General features: G+C 43.8%; 1 protein-coding gene across 1 annotated transcript in view; it reads left to right on the forward strand.

Annotated features, from left to right (window-relative positions):
- LOC120027396 (alpha-1,6-mannosylglycoprotein 6-beta-N-acetylglucosaminyltransferase B-like) overlaps window positions 1-16,633 on the forward strand; it is a 144,680-nt gene that overhangs the window by 104,212 nt on the left and 23,835 nt on the right. Inside the window, 1 exon segment of the mRNA XM_038972317.1 lies at window positions 7,906-8,037. Within this exon segment, the coding sequence (XP_038828245.1) occupies window positions 7,906-8,037 (132 nt within the window).

Here is a 16,633-nt window from a genome sequence, read left to right on the forward strand (position 1 = left end):
CAACGCTTATTTAGACAGCTTATTTAGAACGGACAGTTTCGAATGACTCAACAATCAGCATTTGAGCTGGTCACACTTTTTCCAGAAACTATTTACACAAACGCAGTCCTTACAAAGTTATGTCCAGAATGTGAGCAGTTTATTTTGGGATGCAATGTTCAGATATTCACAGAAGTATCTATTGCATAACACAATCATCCAAAGTTGTGGCCTACATCCGAAAAATGTAGGCTACAATTGTCCAAGCAACACAAACGGTCATATGTTTATAACTCTCGGCTGACATAATCTACAATAGGAATTAGCTAATAGCAATTACTATGTATAATTAATCACATCACGGGTGAGCTCACCATTGATCTAAATAATTGAGTAAAACACTTTCTAGAAATTGAAAGTACTCCGACGATTAGTTTCAGCGCACCGCCATGCTTTTTTTCTGTTTATTGGTCTGTTTATAGTATGCATGTTGAAGGGGTGTGTCGTCTACCATCGTTCGCATCCCACCATTCACTTCCTGGAGTTCTCAAAAAATTTGTGAACCCTTACTCATCTCATTTTGTTATAGCATCTTTGGTCCGACAGACGATTACGTGAAACTCAGAATGCATTGTATGTCAACAAACATGGCTCCACACATAGCTGGAATTAGCTTAGCTCATCATAATCAGTACAACCTTCAAAAAAGTATTTTACACACATAATATGTGCCCATTACAATCTATGCAAGAATCGGAATGCATGATTTATCACCGGTACTTGAAAACATGAGAATAAAATGTAAATATATCAATAATTACCAAAACAAAATATTTTATGATAGTGATTTATTGATACAAATGGCGTGTGCCGGTAGTCAATTACGTAACCTCTCACTCCCACTCTGAGCCATTCAGTGTTGTTGTTTATGTATGTAGCTAGTGAGCTAAGCTGTAGCATTAGCAATGTCTTTCAAAAGGAGACAACTCACAAATGCGGAAATTCTGGAGATTTCTTAAAATTCTGACATTGAGTCTGAGTAAGAAAGTAAGGAATCAGATTCTGACAGTGACAGTGAGGAGCTGCCCCCCAGCCATTGAGAACCCTGAATCTAAGGACCCCTTGTCCACTGACAAAGTCCCAGTTCCCTTTGAAGATGCTGGTGGTGATGGAGACAGACTGACAGTGGATGAGGTACAGGAGTTCTGTGGTAGCTGGAAGGATGCCAGCCATTTCACCCCTCCTGGCCCTGCTGTTTGCTTTGATGAGTCCCAGTCTGGAGTGCAACCCCCCTTGCCATTTCCATCTGAGGCAGAGTGCTTCAAGTTGTAACTGGCAGAGGAGCTGGTGGGAGACATATTAGAGACCAATTGCTAAGCCTTGGAGCTAAAGGAGAAGAGAGAGCCAGGAGTGGGGAGGACAACCACAATTAGTGAAATGTATACCTTCCTGGTGACAGTCCTTCTCATGGGGATAGTAAATAATAACTCCCTTCTTTGCCACCCTCTTTTCCCAAGACTGCTTCCTAGTTCTGCTGTGATGACTGCATTTCGTCAACAATGCTACTGCCATCCTAAATGACCTGTTATACAAACTAAGAAATGTTCTTAGCAGTCTAACAATAGCATTTGGTTGAGTCTTTGTGCCATACAAAGACCATAGCATTGATGAGTGAGGGGCTCGGGGTGTCCGGGTCCGTGGTGATGACCATGCTGTCTCCTCATCTCAGCAAGGGACACACTTTGTATGTGGACAGCAGTCCCACACTCTTCCAGCATCTGCTCTCCAACAACACAGGGGCTTGTGGCACAGTCAGGTCAAACAGGAAGGGGATGCCGGCATTCAGATGCAGAGAGGGGAGGCAGAATTCAAGGAGCACGGTCAACAGCTGGCAGTAAAGTGGCATGACAAACGAGACATTCATGTCCTCGCCACTGTCCATACAGCAACCATGTCGGCCACAGGGAAGGTGGACCACCTGACGGAAGAGAGAAAAATCAAACCAGACTGCATGCTTGACTATAACCTCAAAATGGGGGCAGTGGATGAGGCGGACTTTGTGGAATGCACTCGGAAAACGACCAAGTGATATAAGAAGATATTTTTCCATCTGATCAACGCAGCCCTCAATGGCCACATAGTTCACCACCAACTAACAGGTGAGATGATTACTGAACAAGGGATTTTTTTGTAATTGGACGTACAGTTCACATGCAAATCGCATACAGAAACTATTAACGTAATAAGGCACTTACTTTGATAGAAACGCAGCCTGGATTTGAACCAGGGTGTCTGTAGTGACTGAGATGCTGTGCCTTAGACCGCTTGGGAGTCGTAAGGCCAGGGTAGCTTCAAAATACAATGCAAGCTAATACTTCTGATGCAATCAGCATTGTTTTACAGAGCTAATAGAAGAATGTAGCTGTAGTGATGTATCTAGCACTGAGACGCTGTGCCTTAGACCGCTGTGCCAGTTGGGAGTCATAAGGCCAGGGTAGCTTCAAAATACAACATGCTAATACTTCTCTGACGCAACAGACGGAAAATGTGAACGTGTGTTTGCAGGACGGGAGCTGAGCAAATGTCTGCAGACTTGAACTGCACTAACAACTGGGAAGTGTTTGGGGAATTTTGTCCGGGTCAGAAATGTCCGAAAAATGAAAAGTAAAAATGACTACTTTTATGTGAATGAATGAGCCGGAACACACCTCAATTCAAACTGTTCTTAGAAAATAAAAAAACTTGTTTGAAAATCATTTGAAATTGACAAATTGAAAACAGCCTATAATTAAAAACAGGCTGCGTGCCTTGGTTTGTGGGCAGCGCGGATTAAATGTACTGATGCGTAACAATCACATTCTGGAATGGAGAAAACATTCTGAGAGTTAGAGATATTTGGAATATAAAGTTGAACTCTTTCTCCTATGCGGAGTCTCCTCCTCTACATCTGAACAGCCAATGCATCTCTGTTGCTAGACAGAACCTTAGTGATATCTGTTCTTCCTCACTTCCTCTGACCTGACCTCTGCCCCAAAGTGCTCGCTCCTCCCCAACTCACGGCTGTCATGGTGACTGGTACCAGACTGTGTCTTTCCTCCTCCCATATGATCCCTGATGGCTAACGATAACATATCCTGACAGGATGGAAACGTTATATACTCCCCTCTCTCCCTCAGTGACATGAATACGTATATTTCATGATTTCATAAGTCAAGAAATCAGAACCCAACACTGTAAACACACAGCCTACCCCCAAACACCACACAGTGTGTTCAACAAAGGGTACCCCACTACATACAGACGCTCCTATTGGACTCAGTACCACCAGCCTTATGTAATGTATCATTAAAGCTTAAAGCTTATGCTCTTTCATGTCTTAATACTTTACAGTAAAAGCCTCCACTAGAGATTGTCTTCCATTAGGCTCATACTCTGACAAAATGTAGATTTATTTGTATACATACAGTACATGCAGTACTGCAGGAATGTTGTGTTTAACTGTCAGGTACAGTAAAGAACAGTACTTTAGTGTTTCTTTGGTTGTTATGTGAAATAGGCTACACGGGAGTGTGAGCGATGTGAAGGACAGAGAGAGTTGGCGGATACGTTGGTTGGATGGGGAGGGGGATTCTTGATGGGGGAAGGGCTCAATCCCGCCATTCAGGGCCGGACGGACGAGTGTGGGTGAAGAGGTGGAGGAGGGAGACAGTGGCAGCTCATCTTGTCTACGTTGAAACCTCTTTCAGACATCCCATCAAATTGCAGAGGCATACGCACGCACGCACAGAGACGTCAGCCACCCTTATCTCCTCTCACTCTCAAGGATGAGAGTCAGACAGAGACGTACAGTATTAGACTCACATCCTCTCCTCTTTCTAACAAGAGCTCTCAGAACTATATCTACTGCATAACAGGGCCTGGAGATAGTAGGTTATAGACATCAGCATCCTGTCTCACTCCAAACAAATGACCCTCTCATCCCAGCACATGACATGATGTAAGGGCTGTGCATTGCGTGAGAGGCTTGTTAAAGGCTTCAGTGTTTATAGTATATTCAACAGTGATGTCCTTGAGTCTGTAGGGAAATAGATGAGCTAGCCAGAGGAACATGTTGTGTCTGTATTGTGTGTGTGTTTCGGTAATAAATGTGTGTGTGTGTGTGTGTGTGTGTGTGTGTGTGTGTGTGTGTGTGTGTGTGTGTGTGTGTGTGTGTGTGTGTGTGTGTGTGTGTAGCGTTTGCTGTCTGAGCTCCAAAACACACATGCATGGAGACACACTCTTTCTATCCCTCATTATAGCGTTGGGATTGTTACTTCAAATGAGTGTGTATTTTATTTGCTCGTATTACAGTATGCGGTCACTCATATCAACTTCCTTTTCCAAATGCACTTATTGTAAGTCCCTCGGGATAAGAGGGTCTGCTCAATCAAATCTAGCGTGTTCTGTAGAGAGAGGAAATTGACTGTAGCCCACCTCCACCACCATGTCCATTAGCCTTGTCTCCATCTGTCACAATGGGCCAACACACACACACACACACACACACACACACACACACACACACACACACACACACACACAGCCCCTCAGATCTCTCACCCAGACCACTCACAGGTCAGCTGTCCAATAGGGACTCGGTCGACACGGTAACTCCGAGGTTTTAGCCAATCGATGTGAAAGAAAATGGAGTCAAGTGACGGGAGTGAAAGCAGACACAGCCCTGTGGTCTCTACTTCTTCATTTCTAGTAGGAGGAAATGGATACAGTGTAAGTTGATGAGGGAAAGACATGAGAAACATAGGGGAATCGTTCCGCCCAGTGGGGTATAGCAGAAATCAGTGAAGGCAAGGGTTTTGGGTTGCAGTAGATTCCTTTTATTTTTAAATGGTAAGGAGTTTGGAATGTTGTGGGGGAATCAATGGTAGGATCACTGTACCGTGGAGAGAGCAATGTGTGTGAGAGACACACACACACACACTGACACACAGAAGTAGACCGCACACACACTGACACACAGAAGTAGACCGCACACACACACTGACACACAGAAGTAGACCGCACACACACACTGACACACAGAAGTAGACCGCACACACTCACACACAGAAGTAGACCGCACACACTCACACTGACACACAGAAGTAGAAGTAGACCGCACACACACACACACACTGAAGTAGACCGCACACACTGACACACAGAAGTAGACCGCACACACACTGACACACAGAAGTAGACCGCACACACTCACACTGACACACAGAAGTAGAAGTAGACCGCACACACACACACACTGAAGTAGACCGCACACACTGAAGTAGACCGCACACACACTGACACACTGAAGTAGACCGCACACACACTGACACACTGAAGTAGACCGCACACACACTGACACACAGAAGTAGACCGCAAACACACTCACACATATCCTCTCTCTCACAGGCTCCAACTATCACTCACTCTTCCTTAATAATGCAAAAACTAAACCACCCACTGGCAGGGTCTCTCTGCATCTCCCCCTCTCTGACACACTCTCCTCTTTCGTCCTCTCCCTCGCTCCTCTCATCTCTGAAACGGACACATGTCTCCCTCTCTGACACACTCCTCTTTCGTCCTCTCCCTCGCTCCTCTCATCTCTGAAACGGACACATGTCTCCCTCTCTGACACACTCCTCTTTCGTCCTCTCCCTCGCTCCTCTCATCTCTGAAACAGACACATGTCTCCCTCTCTGACACACTCCTCTTTCGTCCTCTCCCTCGCTCCTCTCATCTCTGAAACGGACACATGTCTCCGCGGTCGGTGCCCCTTTGACCGTTTCATGTGTAGATCTCCCTCTTTTTGGGATGCTGTTGCCCGCTCACTGTTCTGGCCATCTGCTATTCATACAGTTTGGATCACACTACTGAGCGGTGCTTCCCCCTCATCATCAACGCAGCGCTGTCGTTTGATCTAGCTGATTGATTGAGGTTTCATTGTGTTTCTAATGCTCGGGGGCTTGGAAGCGGCTTCAACGTTTCTCTTCGTCATCGTACCATAATGAGTTGGTGGTTTATTCAAAGTGACTTACAGTGAATGCAGTACAGGACCGAAGGTGTTTTGACCTGACCAGGATCGACTTTTGACCCTACATTCCAGGGCACGGTGTTTCCTGGTCAGGGTTGTGGTGACCTGGTCAGGGTCATGTGGTCAGCGAAAACTCCTGGTCCTAAGTATACAACAGGTCCCCAGGCATCAAGCAGCGTAGCAGGTAGACTTGTGGTTAAAGCTGGTTCCAATACCTGGGCTGACAAGGTAGAAAATTGGTCGATGTGCCCTTGAGCAAGCCACTTCACCCTAATTTTCTCCAGGGGCGCCGTACGACTATGGCTGATCCTGTAAATCAATACTTTTCACTGCACCGATCCTGTGTATGTGACAATAACACATTTAAATCTCATAACCTTCTCCAGCCAACTGAGCCATGGAAACCCTAGTTAATATAACCTCTGCTCTGTCTGTGTGCTGTGTGTTTGAACCATACAGTAGTTAATATAACCTCTGCTCTGTGTGTTTGAACCATACAGTAGTTAATATAACCTCTGCTCTGTCTGTGTGCTGTGTGTTTGAACCATACAGTAGTTAATATAACCTCTGCTCTGTGTGTTTGAACCATACAGTAGTTAATATATCCTCTGCTCTGTCTGTGTGCTGTGTGTTTGAACCATACAGTAGTTAATGTAACCTCTGCTCTGTGTGGTTGAACCGTACAGTAGTTAATATAACCTCTGCTCTGTGTGGTTGAACCATACAGTAGTTAATGTAACCTCTGCTCTGTGTGGTTGAACCATACAGTAGTTAATATAACCTCTGCTCTGTGTGTTTGAACCATACAGTAGTTAATATAACCTCTGCTCTGTCTGTGTGCTGTGTGTTTGAACCATACAGTAGTTAATGTAACCTCTGCTCTGTGTGGTTGAACCATACAGTAGTTAATATAACCTCTGCTCTGTCTGTGTGCTGTGTGTTTGAACCACACAGTAGTTAATATAGCTTCTGCTCTGTGTGTTTGAACCATACAGTAGTTAATATAACCTCTGCTCTGTGTGTTTGAACCATACAGTAGTTAATATAACCTCTGCTCTGTCTGTGTGCTGTGTGTTTGAACCATACAGTAGTTAATATAACCTCTGCTCTGTGTGTTTGAACCATACAGTAGTTAATATATCCTCTGCTCTGTCTGTGTGCTGTGTGTTTGAACCATACAGTAGTTAATGTAACCTCTGCTCTGTGTGGTTGAACCGTACAGTAGTTAATATAACCTCTGCTCTGTGTGGTTGAACCATACAGTAGTTAATGTAACCTCTGCTCTGTGTGGTTGAACCATACAGTAGTTAATATAACCTCTGCTCTGTGTGTTTGAACCATACAGTAGTTAATATAACCTCTGCTCTGTCTGTGTGCTGTGTGTTTGAACCATACAGTAGTTAATGTAACCTCTGCTCTGTGTGGTTGAACCATACAGTAGTTAATATAATCTCTGCTCTGTCTGTGTGCTGTGTGTTTGAACCACACAGTAGTTAATATAGCTTCTGCTCTGTGTGTTTGAACCATACAGTAGTTAATATAACCTCTGCTCTGTGTGTTTGAACCGTACAGTAGTTAATATAACCTCTGCTCTGTGTGGTTGAACCATACAGTAGTTAATATAACCTCTGCTCTGTGTGGTTGAACCGTACAGTAGTTAATGTAACCTCTGTTCTGTGTGGTTGAACCGTACAGTAGTTAATGTAACCTCTGTTCTGTGTGGTTGAACCGTACGGTAGTTAATATAACCTCTGCTCTGTGTGGTTGAACCGTACGGTAGTTAATATAACCTCTGCTCTGTGTGGTTGAACCGTACAGTAGTTAACATAACCTCTGCTCTGTGTGTTTCTGTCTCATAGATTTCTCGGGGTGCCCCCAGGCAGAGGGAGCTGCCCCTTGACAGGACCTCTACCCTTTGACCTCATCTACACAGACTACCACGGCATGCAGCAGATGAAGCAGCACATGGGGCTTTCGCTCAAGAGACACAAGTATGTGTGTAGTGTATGTGTGTGTGTGCATGTGCACGTACGTGCCAGTGTGTATAATATACATGTGTCAGTGTGTTATCATAGCTTAGGTTTATTGCCTGTGTTCATGAGTCCATTATGGCTGCTTATTAGATGCTACTGACGTGTCTTTCTGCTCGTAACTCACAGTTAGTTAATCCCCTATAGGTCAGTAAAACATCCCTGACAGTCTCCGGCCAGACTGTCAGTCCTGTCTAATCCTATGATGGAAGGGGAGGGGGAGGCATCAATACAAAAGGACAGCACCACAGCAGTTACAATACACACTCTCTCCATCCACTGAGAATTACATGACAGGTCTTCCTTTTGAAGTCCACACACGCATAAATGCATTCAGAGAAACACAAACATAGACAACAAAAAACACATACAGTTGAAGTCAGAAGTTTACATTCACTTAAGTTGGAGTCATTAAAACTCGTTTTTCAACCACTCCACAAATTTCTTGTAAACAAACTATAGTTTTGGAAAGTGCATGACACAAGTAATTTTTTCCAACAATTGTTTACAGAGAGATTATTTCACTTATACTTCACTGTATCACAATTCCAGTGGGTCAGAAGTTTACATACACTAAGTTGACTGTGCCTTTAAACAGCTTGGAAAATTACAGACAATGATGCCATGGCTTTAGAAGCTTCTGATAGGCTAATTGACATAATTTTTTAATTGGAGGTGTACCTGTGGATGCATTTCAAGGCCTACCTTCAAACTCAGTGCATCCCTGCTTGACATCATGGGAAAATCAAAAGAAATCAGCCAAGACCTCAGAAAAAAAAAATTGTAGACTGTCACAAGTCTGGTTCATCCTTGGGAGCAATTTCCAAACGCCTGAAGGTACCACATTCATCTGTACAAACAATAGTATGCAAGTATAAACACCATGGGACCACGCAGCCATCATACCGCTCAGGAAGGAGACGTGTTCTGTCTCCTAGAGATGAATGTACTTTGGTGCAAAAAGTGCAAATCAATCCCAGAACAACAGCAAAGGACCTTGTGAAGATGCTGGAGGAAACAGGTACAAAAGTATCTATATCCACAGTAAAACTAATCCTATATCGACATGACCTGAAATGCCGCCCAGCAAGGAAGAAGCCACTGCTCCAAAACCGCCATAAAAAAAGCCAGACTACGGTTTGCAATTGCACATGGGGACAAAGATCATACTTTTTGGAGAAATGTCCTCTGGTCTGATGAAACAAAAATAGAACTGTTTGGCCATAATGACCATCGTTATGTTTGGAGGGAAAAGGGGGAGGCTTGCAAGCCGAAGAACACCATCCCAACCGTGAAGCACAGGGGTGGCGGCATCATGTTGTGGGGGTGCTTTGCTGCAGGAGGGACTGGTGCACTTCACAAAATGGATGGCATCATGAGGGTGGAAAATGATGTGGATATATCGAAGCAACATCTCAAGACATCAGCCAGGAAGTTAAAGCTTGGTCGCAAATGGGTCTTCCAAATGGACAATGACCCCAAGCATAGTTCCAAAGTTGTGGCAAAATGGTTTAAGGACAAGAAAGTCAAGGTATTAGAGTGACCATCACAAAGCCCTGACCTCAATCCTATAGAAAGTTTGTGGGCAGAACTGAAAAAAATGTGTGCGAGCAAGGAGGCCTACAAACCTGACTCAGTTACACCAGCTCTGTCAGGAGGAATGGGCCAAAATTCACCCAACTTATTGTGAGAAGCTTGTGGAAGGCTACCTGAAACATTTGACCCAAGTTAAACAATTTAAAGGCAATGCTACCAAATACTAATTGAGTGTATGTGAACTTCTGACCCACTGGGAATGTGATGAAAGAAATAAAAGCTGAAATAAATCATTCTCTCTACTATTATTCTGACATTTCACATTCTTAAAATAAAGTGGTGATCCTAACTGACCTAAGACAGGGAATTTTTACGAGGATTAAATGTCAGGAATTGTGAAACTGAGTTTAAATGTATTTGGCTAAGGTGTATATAAACTTCCGACTTCAACTGTACACCCCCCAAAAAAGCTAATTTTCTGACATTTAACTGCATTTTTGAGAAAGGGCTCATAAGTAACTATTTCACGGTAAAGTCTATACTTGTATTCGACGCATGTGACAAATAAATTGATTTGACACATGTTTAGAGGCAGACCCATACAGATACACACAGACCTATTCAGTGCAGTCTGACACACACCATCGGCAGACTTTTCTGCTCGGCAACAAATAGCACTAACTAAAACGCATACAGCACAGCACTCATACCAGCTCATCTTCTATATACAATATGCACCAGCTCATCTTCTATATACAGTATGCACCAGCTCATCTTCTATATACAGTATGCACCAGCTCATCTTCTATATACAGTATGCACCAGCTCATCTTCTATATACAGTATGCACCAGCCCAGCTGTCAACAGCTTATTATTGCTGTTGTACTGGTTGGGTTCTGCGTTGAGGTTAACTATCGATCGCAGGGAGGCACTGAGAGAACGAGGGAGCGAGATAGAGGGGAAGAAAGATAGAAGGGAGAGTGCAGATGGAAGAGTGGCAAGCCTCTTGACTCAAACTGACACCAGCCGATGCCCACGCCATGTATTTTTAAAATCCTATTATGAATGAGGGATGAGAGAGTTTTGGTAGTCGTGCGTGTGTATGCGTTTTGGCATGAGGTAAGAGCATGAGAGTGGGCCCAATGCTCTAGTTAAATTATCCCAGCAGCGCTCTTTCTGTGTGTGTGTGTGTAAGCGCAAGGTAAGTGAACCCTGAAATCCACCCAGCAGCCTCTCTGGCTGTGTGTGTGTGTGTGGACGTGTTTAATTATACTTGTGGGGACCAGAAGTCCCCACAGGAATAGTAAACAAACAAAAAGTTAGTCAAATGCTATCTCTAGGGGATTTAGGGTTAAGGTTAGAATTAGTGTTAGGGTTAGAATTAGGTTCAGGGTTAGGAGCTAGGGTTATGTTTAGGGTTAAGGTTAGGTTTTGGGGTTAAGTTTAGGGTCAGGCTTAAGGTTAGGGTTAAGCTATGGGTTTGGGAAATTTTGAATGGGACTGAATTGTGTCCCCCCACAAGGTTAGTTGTACAAGATTGTGTGTGCATCACGTTGCAGGGAAGACCCAGATGCAGACAGTGTTGAAGTAACAAAAGTGTATTACTAGAACAGGGGGCAGGCAAAATGACAGGTCAAGGGCAGGCAGAGATCAGTAGCCCAGATCAGAGTCCAAAAGGTACAGAGCGGCAGGCAGGCTCAGGGCAGGCAGAATTGTCAAAACCCGGAAAACTATAAAACAGGAACTAGAAATAGGCAGGAGCATGGGGAAAAACGCTGGTAGACTTGACGAACAAAACAAACTGGCAACAGACACAGAGATCACAGGCATAAATACACTGGGGATAATGGGGAAGATGAGCGACGCCTGGAGGGGGGTGGAGGCAAGCACAAAGACAGGTGAAACAGATCAGGGTGTGACAGTGTGTGTGTGCATGCCTGCGTGTGTGTGTTTGTGACCAAACAACTTTGTCTGACTGGTCGTAATAGTTTGCTGAGGTCAGCAGCTCTCCCAGACAGTGAGTGGCTCAATGGTTATGGAGCCGTGTTGATTTCTGCCTGGCCTCCTCGGGTGTGAGTTTTAGTGTTGTGAGGCAAAGCGGCACACGTCAATCTCTCCCGATCAATCAAGGGTTTGCTGTGTATAAATCAACGTCATTTTTTTTTTGTACAGCGTGATTTGAGGTTTCGAAACGTAATTAATATTGTAGTCCTAAACATAGTCAGATGTAGCTATGTTAAACAACCTTTGGTGTTATTCTTTAATAAATCTCTCTGCAACACACAGGGAATTGACGTCACTACGAAATGTACGACCCATTCCCTACACGATACATTACATGTATAAAGCTCAGTGTTGATTTGTAAGAACAAACTCCGGCGCTTTCTTCCGCACGGTACATCATCATATACATCAAGGCTTTTATACTACAAACATGAATAACTTATCAGTCTAGTCATCACCTTATTGGAGCCTCATACGCTTTAAAGGATGAAGTAGGCTTTAGACACTGGCTTTTCTCCTCTACTTTAACCCCATATGTAGTAATTTACCCACAATCCCTAGAGGTTTTGTAGACAAGAATGAGATGTGAGCCTTTTATCAGCCCTATCAGCTGAAAGGCATATCATTAATCAAGTGCAGAGCTCCTGGGCCCTTCAGTCTCTGTTTTAATTACTTTAGTTTGATGTTGCTCCCAACGTCCAGATGCATTAATAATGCCTGGCCAGCCAATACGCTAGTTTCCTTGGGAGGGAGGGGGAGGTGTATGTGTGTGTGTGTGTGTGTGTGTGTGTGTGTGTGTGTGTGTGTGTGTGTGTGTGTGTGTGTGTGTGTGCGTTCAGGGGAGGAAGAAGAGGGGGGGGTCAGTGATAGGAAGAGGGCAGAGGTCTGGTAAAGATGCTGAAAGCTGATATTGTGCGACTTTGAATCACACCTCTTAACTGATAATGGGGGATCCACTATTGATCACTATGTACGTGTAGCACATGGGGATGTGTGAAACTTACTCCTCAGCCTGAAGTCTCCCCACTTGGGCCAGCTAGCTTTTCGCGTGGCGCCGTCCGGTAAGACACTTCAGGAGGGCGGTCAAGTGTGCTAGCAAGGCAGAGGTCCTGAGTTTGTGCCAGGTATAGATCGAATCGGGAGGAAGTGGTACTCACTAAGCAAGCAGTGTGACGTCCTTTACATACGCATGGTGAATTTACTGCTCTGATAGAGCAGAGCTAGAAGAGGACTGCGAGGGTATACATACACACGTGCGCACACACACACAGAAAATGTTACGTAATCACACACTTACTCATAAACCCAGGCCATTTCTCACCTCACAAACTTACTCACCTCATAAACGGTTCCTGGGAGCACTGATCACAGTATTTACAAGCCCCTGTTACTTTTTTTCCTTTTTTGACCCAGATAGCATAATTTACACTGAGTGGACAAATCATTAGGAACACCTTTCATAATATTTAGTTGCACCTCTTTTGCCCTCAGAACAGCCTCAATTCGTCAGGGCATAGACTCTACAAGGTGTCTAAAGTATTCCGCAGGGATGCTGGCCCATGTTGGCTCCAATGCTTCTCACATTTGTGTCAAGTTGGCTGGATGTCCTTTGGGTGGTGGACCATTCCTGATACACACGTTGCAGTTCTTGACACACTCAAACCGGTGCGCTTGGCACCTACTACCATACCCCGTTCAAAGGCATTTAAATCATTTGTCTTGCCCATTCACATTCTGAATGGCACACATACATAATCCATGTCTCAATTGTCTCAAGGCTTAAATTATTCTTTAACCTGTCTCCTCCCCTTTACACTGATTGGAGGGGATTTAACAAGTGACATCATGAAGGGATAATAGCTTTCACCTGGTCAGTCTACTCCAGGGGTTCTTAAACCTTTTCAGCCTGGGACCCAAATGAGAAATGCTGTGTTTTCCTGGGACCCAAGATTAGGAAAATATGCAACTATACATACATACATACATATAGGTACATTTCATTGCCTTTATGCCTACATTTTTTTAAATATAGACAAACAAATAACAATGAAATACCCCTAAATATCTTTTCATGTTTATTTTTCCCCCATTAAAAACACGCTTACATAACTGTCTAGGAACTGTAGCCGTTAAAATACAATAAATAAATTCATTCTGAACACAGATGAATAACAGAACACAGGCTTTTTGATCGTGCAACCCTAAGTAACAGTACAGATGAAAAATGATCAGGCCTACACTACATCTTACTGTAGAAAGTATTGTTGATAGAAAGTCTAGGTTGAAACTGTTGCTGTTTTAAAATACATATTTTTTTATTCTGAACTGGAATAAACCGATTGATCACATCACAGATGTAGCCCAGAAAACACACACAAACACAGTCCTAATGAGATGTATGTGGCTGGTTGAAGTTTCCAACAAGCATGTCTATTCTATTCAGGTCATGCTCAGCATTGACACTGTTTCTGTACTTGAGAACCCCGACTCACATAGGTATGTGGTGCCAAACTGGACCAGAACATCTACTGCTTTCTCAGTCAGGCAGGAGACCGCTTCCTGCTGTAGATGATCAACCCAGAACTGTTTGAGTGTTTGCCTCAAAAAGCATCTTGCTTCAATCAGTTTATTCCAGTTAAGAATAACAATTATTATTGTATTTTAACAGCAACAGTTCCAACCTAGACTCGTTTTCAACAATCATTTCTAGTGTAGGATGTACAGTAGGCCTGAATTTTTCATCTTCGTCTGTAACATTACTGTTGAGGGGTTGCACTATCAGTAGCTAGTCAGCTTGCTTTGGCTAACGTTAGCTATTAGCTGTGTAACGTTACAAGGCCAGGGGATTGTTTGAAAGATTATTCTGCTTATCACCACATGTTATAAAATGACAACAATGCCTTGCTAGTTGACTTACTTTCCACTGTGGAAGCACTGTTTCCTGAAGCTGTGACGTATGTCGTCGGAATGAGACCAAGGTGCAGCGTGGTAGGCGTACATTCTTCTTTAATTTAAATGTACACCAAATAAACAATACAACGGCCGAACAGCTCCGTCGTGCAAACTACATGCACTCAAAACAAAGACAAGATCCCACACTGAAGGAGGGGAAAAGGACTGCCTAAGTATGATTCCCAATCAGAGACAACGATAGACAGCTGCCTCTGATTGGGAACCACACTCGGCCAAAAACAAAGAAATAGAAAACGTAGAAATAAAGAAACTAGAATGCCCACCCTAGTCACACCCTGGCCTAACCAAAATATGGCCAGGGCGTGACAGAAGCATTCTACCCTGTTCTGAAAGAACTCCCTGGGTTTACCATCATGTTGTGGATGTTTGGTCAGGACGTGTCGTTTTATTAATTTGTTCGTTATGCGAGTCTCATTACTAAGCACTTCCACACACAAAACACATTGTGGGCGCTCCTCATTATTTCTAAAAGTTTGTATGAAAGACACAAAAAGTAATCACTGTATTTGCGTTTCATGACGATTGAGCTCAGTCAGAACTTGTGGCTAGCATGACTCCATTTCATGACAGCTGTGAGTTGATGGTGAGTGTGAATAACAAGTCAGTGGCTTGAACGACAGCGCTGCAGCGTGTGGGTCACGGAGTCATCTTCAAGAAAACTGCCCATCCGGTAAACCGCAATGCACACGGGCATCTCCCTCTACCTCTCCCACTCGCGCAGCTGCCAAACTGAGCAGAGACCGCTGCCAAGCAGAGAGAGCACTGAACCGAGAGCGCAGTTGCACTTGGCCAAATAAATTCCAGTAATTAATGAAATAATTATACATTTACGTCGCGACCCACGTCACGACCCATACTTTAAGAAACACTGGTCTACTGTATGTCTTGGAAAGAACAGGTGTTCCTAATGTTCTGTATACTGTATACACTACTGTATAGTGTATAGTCTAATAGTGTATTAGAAACTGAATATTTGTCTATCAGTGGTTTGTGATGTAGAACACATATTTGTCTGTGTCAGTGGTTTGTGATGTAGAACACATATGTGTCTGTGTCAGTGGTTTGTGATGTAGAACACATATGTATCTATATCAGTGGTATGTGATGTAGAACACATATTTGTCTATATCAGTGGTTTGTGATGTAGAACACATATTTGTCTATATCAGTGGTTTGTGATGTAGAACACATATTTGTCTATATCAGTGGTATGTGATGTAGAACACATATGCATCTATATCAGTGTTATGTGATGTAGAACACATATTTGTCTATATTAGTGGTTTGTGATGTAGAACACATATTTCTCTATATCAGTGGTTTGTGATGTAGAACACACATTTCTCTATATCAGTGGTTTGTGATGTAGAACACATATTTGTCTATATCAGTGGTTTGTGATGTAGAACACATATTTGTCTATATCAGTGGTTTGTGATGTAGAACACATATTTGGCTATGTCAGTGGTTTGTGATGTAGAACACATGTATCTATATCAGTGGTTTGTGATGTAGAACACACGTATCTATGTCAGTGGTTTAAACCTCAACGGGAACAATGGTGGGTGACAGCCTCCTACCCTGTCGTTCCCTAGGGATCTTTTCCGCTACAAGCAGCAATTTAACCAAGATTAGTCCCCACTCTGATACTCTGCTAGATATGCTACCAGATATTCCACCCAGTGACTCCAAAGCCATTTCCCTCCTTCTTTTCATCCCTTCATCCCTGCTTCCCTCCATCCCACCATCGCTTCACACCTCCAGGGTAATCTTATATGTTGGCAGAAAATGAGCCAGTTTTTGAGACGATAAGGGAGAAAGGGAGGGAGGGAGGGAGGGAGGGAGGGATAGGGAGGGATAGGGAGGGATGGAGAGAGTGAGGGATGGATAGGGAGGGAGGGAGAGAGAGAGGGATGGAGAAAGGGAGGGAGGGAGAGAGAGAGGGATGGATAGGGAGGGAGGGATGGAGAAAGGGAGGGAGGGAGCGAGGCAGAACTGAAAGTTACATCTCTCATCAATGTTTCATGACACCGCTCTCTGTGA

The sequence above is a fragment of the Salvelinus namaycush genome, chromosome 2 (genome assembly GCF_016432855.1).
Source record: "Salvelinus namaycush isolate Seneca chromosome 2, SaNama_1.0, whole genome shotgun sequence".
NCBI lineage: Eukaryota > Metazoa > Chordata > Actinopteri > Salmoniformes > Salmonidae > Salvelinus > Salvelinus namaycush.